This window comes from Mandrillus leucophaeus, unplaced genomic scaffold, assembly GCF_000951045.1.
Source record: "Mandrillus leucophaeus isolate KB7577 unplaced genomic scaffold, Mleu.le_1.0 Scaffold221, whole genome shotgun sequence".
Classification (NCBI taxonomy): domain Eukaryota; kingdom Metazoa; phylum Chordata; class Mammalia; order Primates; family Cercopithecidae; genus Mandrillus; species Mandrillus leucophaeus.
In genome coordinates, this window is record NW_012102266.1 from 2,168,776 (window position 1) to 2,179,977 (window position 11,202).

General features: G+C 36.7%; 1 protein-coding gene across 1 annotated transcript in view; it reads right to left on the bottom strand.

Annotated features, from left to right (window-relative positions):
• Positions 1 to 11,202, bottom strand: part of SLC12A2 (solute carrier family 12 (sodium/potassium/chloride transporter), member 2) — a 117,919-nt gene that overhangs the window by 24,386 nt on the left and 82,331 nt on the right. Inside the window, exons 17-18 of the mRNA XM_011981217.1 lie at positions 7,372 to 7,483; positions 3,718 to 3,858 (exon numbers count right to left, since the gene is read on the bottom strand). Of these exons, the coding sequence (XP_011836607.1) occupies positions 3,718 to 3,858; positions 7,372 to 7,483 (253 nt within the window). The remainder of the gene's footprint in view (positions 1 to 3,717; positions 3,859 to 7,371; positions 7,484 to 11,202) is intronic.

An 11,202-nucleotide genomic window follows, 5' to 3' on the forward strand; every position in this document is an offset into this window, starting at 1 on the left:
ATTACATAATTGAAACTTATTTAGCAAAATGCAGTCATTTGAAGCTTATTACACTAGTTTCAACATTCCCACTGTGTTATTTCTTCAAATCTTTAGCAATGTTTTCTGTTCATCTTAAGTCAAAATTTGCTGACAAAAAAAAATGCATTTAGTTTTGCTATTTAAATATGAAGGTTTAAAACTGTGTTGCTAATCAGGTGGCTATTGCCTTACAAAAAATTTAAAGGGACAAGGAAATTACAAACATACAAAACAAGAAAATTAGCAGTGCTAATGTCCTTTGCTTAAAGAGGTCTTTAAGCAAGCTATTTAGTGATAAGATTGTCTCTTCTTTAAAATAGTGAAGTATTAGGCTGGGCATGGATGCTCCCGTCTATAATCCAAGCACTGTGAAAGGCTGAGACAGGAGGATTGCTCAAGCTCAGAGTTCAAGACCAGGCTGAGCAACATGGTGAAACCTTATCTCTACAAAAACCAGTCAGGCATGGTAGTGCATGCCTATGGTCCCAGCTACTCAGGAGGCTGAGGTGGAAGGATCACTTGAGCCCAGGAGGTGGAGGCTGCAGTCAGCTATAGCTACTGCACTCCAGCCAGGGAGACAGAGTGAGACTCTGTCTCAAAAAAAAAAAAAAAGTTTTGTTGTGGAAGCTGGATACTTACACGCAGGTTTAATGATAAATAGATGCTTAAGATTATAATTAGTAACTAGAAAGATGAGGCGACAGAGAAAAATTGAGGGTAAGTCCAGTAAAACAAATAACATCTAAAAACAGCAGCTCTACAACTACACTAAAAGTCACTGTACAAACAAATTAATGTAAAAAATTCTTTTGACAAAGGTAATAAACAACTAAAAGACATTTGACACTCTGTGTAACACAATTCCCAACAGTAGAAAGGAAAGAGAAATACTCTCAGCAGCAACTTACACTAAAAATTACAGTTACTAGTTCTACGGAGGCAACCGGCACCTATTTGTAATAATATTTCATACAGTTCCTCAGACAGCTCTGCTAGAAAGTCACTCTCCTAAGTATGTTTCTCAAAACAATACTCTTCTATTTATCCTAAAACTTTGCCCCACACTGATATAGTTGTCATGGCCCACTGCAGTAAATATATTAGGCGGATGAGAGTAATTTGGAGGATGAATTCTAGCTCCTGCCAAATTTACAAAAGAATCATTTATACCACTGGGACTTCCTAGAGCAGTGATTCTTAAAGTATAGTCCCTCAACCAAATTAGCAATATCACCTCAAATTCTCTTGGAAGTGCAAACGCTGGGCCCTCACCCCAGATCTGATTAATTGTGGGGTGGGGTCTAACGATCTGTGTTTTAACAAGTCTACTAGATGATTCTGATGCGTGCTGAAGTTTAACAACCACTGCTCTAAAGAAAAATTTTCATTTATTTCCTTCCTAAAATGTATTGCTTCTATAAATTGGTTATCAGAATGTTCCTAAAAATTATATGAAGGAAACAAGATTTACCCACTAGAAATAACCATATGACCCAGTGTAGCATTCTACCTGAAATATTTCAATATTTCACATACAAAAAGGAATAAGTATAAAGTAATAAACACTCATGTATCTACCACCCCATTAAGAAACATCAGAAACACAGTAAAGCCTCCAATGTTCTTCACGTTCTCGTTTCATTTTTACTACGTATTCTATCATTTAGGAATTCATACATATAAAATTTACTACTTTTTAAAATATTTAAATCTTCATATTGTTCCTATACTTTTTAAAACTTGCTATTTTTCCTAAGCACTGTTTCTGAGGTATATCCATGCTGATAGCTCCCCTTCACCACTGTATAGAATTCTACCATACATCTGTACTGTTTTCATTTCTGTGATTGCTGGTTGTTACTTCCAATTCTTTCTCACTATTACAAATGATGTTGCCATGAAGTTTCTTTTTCTTTTTTTTTGAGATGCGGTCTCATTCTGTCACCCAGACTGGAATGCGCTGTCATGATCTTGGCTCACTGCAACCTCTGTCTTGGGGGTTCAAGAGATTCTCTTGCCTCAGCCTCCCAGGTAGCTGAGATTACAGGTGTGTGCCACCACAACTGACTAAGTTTTGTATTTTTAATAGAGACAGGGTTTCACCATGTTGGCCAGGCTGGTCTTGAACTGCTGACCTCAGGTGATCCACCTGTCTCAGCCTCCCAAAGTGCTGAGATTACAGGAGTGTGCCACTGCGCCCGGCTTGAAGTTTCATATAGCCTTCTTCACATGTGCAAAAGTTCCTGTGAGATGCGCACCTAAGAACAGAGCGTCCTAGAATATTCAAACCCAATTTGCAGGACATTCTGCCAGGTTGCTTTCCTATTTTGGACAGCGTTGTTGTCCAATCTACATTACCACAGCATTTCAAAGATGTCCAGTTGCTCTATTTCAGGGGTGTCCAATCTTTTGGCTTCTCTGGGCCACACTGGAATAATTGTCTTGGGCCACACACAGAATACACTAACACTAATGATAGCTGAGGAGCTTAGAAAAAAAAAATCACAAAAATAGCTCATAATATTTTAAGAAAATTTATGAATTTGGGTTAGGCCACATTCAAAGCCATCCTGGGCCACACGTAGTCCGCGGGTTGAACCAGCCTGATCTATGCCACTTCTAACACTCTGTATTGGCAGACTTAATTTGGGGTCAGTCTAACGGATATGGAATAAGAGTATATTGTGCTTTCAATTCTTATTTCTGTCATTTAGTTTTCCTCTCTGTTCATATATTTTGCTTTTTTTTTTTTTTGTTACTAACATAGTATTTCTGTCTGTATTCTGGACCATATCTTTTGTTGATTACATGTCAGGATCACTATCTTCCCGTGGTCTCTGCTTCCTTTTCTTATTTTCATGTTTTCTTTAGAATCTCAAAATTTTAAACTACAAAACTACTGCACTCAATTTTTGGTGCCTCACTCTTCCCTAGCTCAAGGTCATAAAATCGTTTTAGAATTTTTTTCTATAAACAAAACAAATTGGCCTTTTAAATTTAGGTGTTTAATCCATCTGGAGGTATGTTTTGTGTGGTTTTCATAAGGATCCAGTCTTTTTTTTCACGTAAATAATGAACTATTCTGGCCCATGCTTTCAATAGCACCTCTGTCATGTATGTTAAGTTTCTGGTATTTTGTGGCATTCATCTAACTGTCTACTGCTATATTTTGTGCTGTTTCTTCTGTTTTGTGCCATTCATCTAACTGTCTATCACTATATTTAACACCACAATGTCTTAATTACTACAGTTTTTTGACAGGGCTTTCTTTCCTATCAAGCAAGCCTACCCTGTCCCTTCTTCCTGGATTGCCTTGGCTATTCTTAACCCTGTGCTTATCAAGTTCTAAGAAACACACAACAAAAAGAGATCAGAAGACAATACACTGAGTCTCCCACCTCTACTTTAACAAAGTAGCTCCACAATTACACAGTTAACACAGAACAACACAATATTTCTACGGTCCCTTTAATTCTGAATTATACAAATCCTAGTAGTTTACTTTCAGTGTCTCATGCTCTACTGATTGAACTAGCCAGGCGACCCAAAGTAGTTTACTTTAATAAAGACATAAAAAAAAGATTTATCATTTGTATTAATATGAAGAATGAAATCTATGAAATCTAGAATTAAAAAGTTTTAAAAAGCTTATACAAATCTAAAATGTAGGCATTTGAAAAGCATTAACAAAGTTACCTGCATCAAATACTGTGCACCTTCTCTCAAGTCATCTGCATGTACTGGAGCGTAAAATGCCTTCATTTTGTTCTTAATAAGCCATCGCTGATATTTGGCTTGATCGATGGACATCTCTTTCATGGCTTGTCTTCGAGGACCCTTTGAATAAAAATATTAATAATATATTTAATTAAAAAGTAAACTACTTCACATTTACATAAACCATTCATCCTGTTATACTGGCTTGAAACAGGTGACTAAATGTAGGGGCGGACGAAGTATAATAACAGCATTTTATTTTCATGTAGTCTTTTTAATATGTAAGATTACAAAAAAGTAGAGTTGATGGAATAGCTAAGGCACAAGGACACCAGTAGAAAGAAGAAAAGAAACACAGACTTAAAAATAAATTAAGTTTCCATTCTAAGTAAATGAAAGAGGTTAGAAGCTATTGAAAATGAAGAGATTACACAGAGTAAAATAACCACCTTCTATTTTTCTACAGAAAGTTTCCCTAGCTTGATTTTCGTTACTCCCAAATGTCTGTGTTATTAATTCTAACTTGAGAATATCACTGAAAATCAAAGTGAGCTATATAATATTAATGCATTTTTCTTCAAAATTCTGTTAAAGGATGAAATAACAGGAGAAACTAAATGAGCTTTGTTAACTCATAACTCTATTTTGATCCTTGTAAGCAATACACAAAATGTTTTATATACAAATATATAAAACAAAAATCTAAAAATAAGCTTAACACACCCTAAATGTAAATAAGTAAAAATATAATTTACCTTTTGTAGTAGGGAAACTGTCTCATTTGTAAACATCTTATGCTCAAGCCTTGATTTAGCTGATCAGCTCAGAGACAAACTAGAAAACTCCACAAGTCCCAAGTGGGGTCAGTGTCTCCAAGAATCCTTCCACCACCCGAGACACGCACACACACACACACACACACACACACACACACATACACACACGCCCCTTGACTTTGCCACTGTATAAGCAGAACAACCAGCTGGGGATGAGACATGAGGTATACAACACACACTTCTAGAACCAAAGCAAGATGAAGAACAGAACTTGGGAGAGAAGCTAATTCAACAAATAGCCCTATTTCTTATGCAGCACAGGTAAGCCATCATCCAGTCTGTTCTTAATAACCACAATGCCAAAAAACTAAAAACTACTTTCGGATTAAAAAAGGTTCATCATTTTTAATAGTTCTCTTCTGGCTAAAACAAAAAAGAATTGGCAACTAAGTGTTTGAACTTAGAAATTCAGCATTCATTTTGCTCTTCTTACATACCAGAGATACTACTTCCCCCTGGAGATATTTATCACAATTTGCCTATTTTTGCCAACCCCCATTTTTTTTCTGTTAAATAAATGTTCCCAAGTGTTCTTGGGACTTTATAAAACACATACACACACACACAAACACACAAGTTCTGCAATACATGTGCAGAATGTGCAAGTTTGTTACATAGGTATATACATGCCATGGTGGTTTGCTGCACCCATCAACCTGTCATCTACATTAGGTATTTCCCCTAATGCTATCCCTCCCCAAGCACCCCCACCTCCCGACAGGTCCTGCTGTGTGATGTTCCCCTCCCTGTGTCCATGTGTTCTCATTGTTCAACTCCCATTTATGAGTGAGAACATGCAGTATTTGGTTTCCTGTTCTTGAGTTAGTTTGCTGAAAATGATGGTTTCCAGCTTCATCCATGTCCCTGGCAAAGGACATGACATGAACTCATCCTTTTTTATGGCTGCACAGTATTCCATGGTGTATATGTGCTACATTTTCTTTATCCAGTTTATCACTAATGGGCATTTGGGTTGGTTCCAAGTCTTTGCTGTTGTCAACAATGCTGCAGTAAACATACGTGTGCATGTGTCTTAATAGTAGAATGATTTATAATCCTTTGGGTATATACCCAGTAATGGGATTCCTGGCTCAAATGGTATTTCTGGTTCTACATCCTCAAGGAATCGCCATGCTGTCTTCCACAATGATTGAACTAATTTGAACTCCCACTAACAGTGTAAAAGCGTTCCTATTTCTCCACATCTTCTCCAGCATCTGTTGTTTCCTGACTTTTTAATGATCACCATTCTAACTGGTGTGAGATGGTATCTCATTGTGGTTTTGATTTGCATTTCTCTCTAATGAGATTTTTTTCATATGTTTGTTGGCCATATAAATGTCTTCTTTTGAAAAGTGTCTGTTCAGATAGATCCTTTGCCCACTTTTTGACGGGGTGGTTTTTTTCTTGTAAATTTGTTTAAGTTCCTTGTAGATTCTGGGTATTAGCCCTTTGTCAGTTGGGTAGACTGCAAAAATTTTCTTCCATTCTGTAGGCTGCCTGTTCACTCTGATGACAGTTTCTTTTGCTGTGCAGAAGCTCTTTACTTTAATAAGATCCCATTTATCAATTTTGGCTTTTGTTGCCATTGCTTTTGGTGTTTTAGTCATGAAGTCTTTGCCCATGCCTGTGTCCTGAATGGTACTGACTAGGTTTTCTTCTAGGGTTTTTATGGTTTTAGGTCTTACGTTTAAGTCTTTAATCCATCTTAAATTTTTGTATAAGGTATAAGGAAGGGGCCCAGTTTCAGACATATTAATGAGAAAAATAACAGTGAATTTTGACTCCATAAGTATCAAAAAGCCAAACCACTCTATAAGGACAACGCAGTTTGTTAAAATCTACTCATAATGAATAAGAAAAACAATGAGAGCTCAAAATTCAGTATCTGTTCCAAAATGCTACTTCGAGACCATTTACGGGCAAAAATATTTGGAAAAAAACAACTACCTGAAAAAAAAAAAAAACAGGTTTGCTTGTCAAATTATTTCCAATCTAGAAAGCCCTATAAATTACAAATTATATATAGCATAAAAAATTTTAGTATAAAAAAATTATTTCACACCTGTCAGAATGGCAATTATTAAGTCAAAAAAACAAAAAAACAAAAAAACCCCACAGATGCTGGTGAGGTTGTAGAGAAAAGAAAACACTTATACACTGTTGGTGGGAATATAAATTATACTTCAGCCACTGTGGAAAACAGTTTGGCTTTCTCAAAGAGCTCAAAGCAGAACTATCATTTGACTCAGCAATCCCATTATTGGGCATATCTCCAAAGGAACATAAATTGTTTTACCATAAAGACACATTCATGTACATGTTCATCGCAGCACTATTCACAATAGCAAAGACATGGAATCACCCTAAATGCCCATCAATGGTAGACTGGATAAAGAAAATGTGGTACATATATACCATGGAATATTATGCAGCTATAAAAAAGAATGAGACCACTTCCTTTCCAGAAACATGGCTGCAGCTAGAAGCTATAATCCTAAGTAAACTAACACAGGAACACAAAACAAAATACCCCATGTTCACTCTTATAAGTGGGAGTTAAACATTAAGTACATAAAGATACAAAGTAGGGAAAAACAGACACTGGGGGCTACTGGGTGGGAGGAGGGTGAGGATCAAAAAATTACCTACAGGGTGCTATGCTTATTACCTGGGTGACAAAACAATCTGTACACCAAACCCCTGTGTTTAGCTATATAACGAACCTGCACATGTATCCCTGAACCTAAAATAAAACTTTAAAAAACTTGAAAAAGAAAACAAAATTGATACTTACCATATGTACATGGCCACAGATCATCAAACCAACATTTTTTGTGAAATCATGAACAAGATGAAGTAAAGCTGGACGTGAGTTTGGAGCACCTGTCATAACAAGACACTGTGGCCTAATTTAAGATGAAAAGACAAACAAAATTAGATAAATTTGTGTTTCTGGCAACAAGAACATGATTTTAAGTTGTTTCTCTAAGAAGCTTTCTGTATTCAACTGTCCTTAAGACGCAAGCCACAGGATTCTCAAAAATAGTATTTTTAACCTGGACTTCTTGGTACATGAGAAATGCAGAAACAAAGTCTTGGAACAAACATCATGCCAAATGTCCCTCTAAAATAACAGGTAATATTATACACCAAGATTCTGGTAGGTATTACAGAAAGAAATTATCATGCTAGTTTAAAAAACACGTAACAATTTTTCATTTTCTGAAGGTGATAAATACTCTATTAATAATTCTTTCACAGAGTTTGCGAAACTTCCTGCGAGCACAGCTTTGCCTTCAAATATGTAACAATTTTTCATTTTCTAAAGGTAATAAATATTCTATTAATAATTCTTTCACAGAGTTTGCAAAACTTCCTGCAAGCACTGATTTGCCTTCATGTACAAAACAGGTCACTTTCCTTCTCAGCTTGATCACTTCATAATTACTACTACTTCGTGGTATCAGCCCTCTCTAATCTAGCTTACCATTAATCACTGTTGTCACGTGAGTAAAATCACCTATGATGAAAAAAAGATTTCTACTTGAACTAGAAATTTTAATTCTAGCTATCAATGATGAAAGCCAAAACTGAATTTAATTGCCTTTGCAAATGTGAGACAGTGGCGTGCCTTTCATATATTTGTAAACTCTTGATTTTCACTGACTAGAAATGGAAATCACTGATATTTAATGAAAAAAATATACAGGTCTCCATCTGGTAGGTCCAAACAGGTTGGCAAAAATTCTTTAAGACAAGGATTTATATAATCAAAATCAACTATAACAGAAAGTGAACTGCAGACTACCATTTCTGACTTAAACATTAACTTTTAGAGGAGCCCTTAAAATGAGCATGCAAACCTAAATAACGACTTTTCAAAAAATACCATCTTACTTAGAATTTTAGCAAATGAGCTGGTAAAGCAATTCTGTCTGGGAGAGTTGCTTTGAGGCAATCAAACATGAAATCATGCCCCAGGCTTTCTGAGCTTCAGCAAGTTACATAACTCCTTAGCCAGACAGCATATTTCCCAGTCTTCCTAGGAGCTACATGTGGCCCAATGACTAACTTACAGCCCGTAAGTATGTTCCTATTTCCAGGAAGCTGCGCTGCCTCCATACATTCTTCCCCCTTTCCAGAAAGCTAGACTATGGATGCGGTGATGACTCTGACCACACGAACAAAAACAACTAGGGAATGACAGACTGATAAGGAATGCGGGTCCTGAGTGACCAAAGTATAGCAAATCTGCTTACCTGCCATGAACCATCTGTCTACTTCTGGACTACCATGCGACACCAATGTCTCTCTTGTTTGAGCCACTGTATTTTTCAGTCTTTGTGTTACAGTAGTTTAACCCATACCCTAACTAACAGAATCTGTTACTGTGAGAAATTAACTTGTAGCCCCTACCTCTACTAAATAAAAAAACACAAAGATATAATGTGGTACAGTTTTATCATACCAAAAATGGTACAGTACAAAGTTTATTAGGGATGACTTTGAGTAACAGCAGCAGAGTGCACATCTGCCTTGATTTTGTCTCCTTTCTCAAAGCTCTCCATGACATAGAGACTTTTTTTAAAGTCACAAACCACAAAAACATCTAGAGCACAAATGCATTAAAATACTGAAAGCTAGAAAGCAACTGGAAGAAAAGTAAAGGATTTGACAAATCAGGAAAAAACAAAATCTGAAAAGCACATGAGAAAGCTATGAAACTACCTGATTTTACATCTAAAAATCACCAAAATGCCTAGGAGTTAGGAACAGTAGGTCCCTCTGGACATGGCAGAACAGTGTGTTAAAGAAAGTAAAAGTTTACACAAGAAGTAACTAAATGGATCTAAATCATTTCCATCACTGTGATAGGTCACTGTCCCTGTCCCTTCCCAACCCTACTAAGCTGGGGCTTATTTGCTAGAGAGAGCCCCTGGTCTGGGAGTCACCAGCAACAGCTGGGGGCAGAAGTAAGCTACTTTTAATAGGAGAGTTTAAAGAACATGTATATACTGAACCCTGAAACCTTTAAGCTCCTTTCTCCACTTGGCTCCCAGAACGCTCTACCTACAAGCAGAAGATTAAAAGATCTTTTCTGGAAAATCTAATCAGATCAAAAAGAAAGCCTTTCTTTCCAGCAAAGCCACATTAATCTACATTAAGGACTTCAACTGACAAGCTCCACTCACCAATGCCGAACTTCCCTGGCCAAGTATTAGAGATACTTCATTTCAGACAAGGCTAAATCCCAAAACCCAAATTAAAGAAACAGTAAACAGTAAGTCTTCACAAGGTGAAGACAACAAAAGTCTTTCGGCAAGTTTGGTGAAGGTTAAGACGGTGATGAATATAGTTAAGTAAGAAGAAAAATTACTTTTGGGGAAACAAAAAAGCTATGTAGCAAAGAAAAAACAGTAATTTACTACATGGCTCAGCTGTTACAGCAGGTTTAAAAGTCTTAAAAATAGAAATACCAAATATGATATAATCAAAAGCATGATATAAAATGTACAGGGAGGATGGGGTATAAAGGTAAGGATGCATGCATGAGGTAGGCATATGTAGATGAAAGACATCAGTCAATAATACCCAAAATTAAAAATCAAAAACTACAGTAGTCCCCCCTTATCTGCAGCTTTGTTTTCCATTGTTTCAGAATATAGAACATTCCATAAATACACAATTCATAAGTTTTAAATTATACATCATTCTGAGTAGTGTGGTGAAATTTCTCAACATCCGGCTCCATCTGGCCTGGGACATAAATTCTCCCTTTATCCAGCGTCTCCATGCTACAGATACTACCTGCCCAATATCTGTCCTGGTTATCAGATCAACTGTTGCATATCGCAGTGCCTGTGTTCAGGCAACTCTTTTTTACTTCATGATGCCCTCAAAGCACAAGAGTAGTGATGCTGGCAATTTGAATATGCCAAGAAAAACTGTAAAATGCTTCCTTTAAGTGAAAAGGTGAAAGTTCTTAGTAAGGAAAGAAAAAAAATCATATGCAGAGGTTACTAAAATCTACAGTAAGAAAATGAATCTTCTAACTGTGAAATTATAAGGAAGGAAAAATAAATTCACGCTAGTTTTGCTTCTGTACTTCAAACTGTAAGAGTTGCAGCTGTAATGTGCAATAAGGGCTTAGTTAAGATGGAAAAGGCACTAACTTTGTGGATAGGAGACATGAACAACCACCACAAAAAGGTGTTCTGACCCATGACAATGAAGTTGAGTACTCTCTGCAGTCCCAGCTATCCACTGAGAGTCCTGGAACATAACCCCTGTGGGTAACGGGACTACTGTGCAGCAACACAAGCATGATATTTATGAAGTAGGATATGAGGAGCAGGCAACTACTGATTTTCATGACAAACCTTGCAGACTAGCTTTTCCTCTTTACACAATATTCACATATAGTTCTCGTAAAAATTAAAAAGCCAAATTGGGCTAATTTTTTTTTTTTTTAGACAGCGTCTCACTATTGCCCAGGCTAGCACGTAGTGGTGCAATCATGGCTTACTATAGCCTAGACACTTCTAGACTCAAGCGATCCCGCAGCCTCGGTCTCCCGACCACAGGTACGCACTATCATACTTGGCTATTTTTTTTTTTTTTTTTT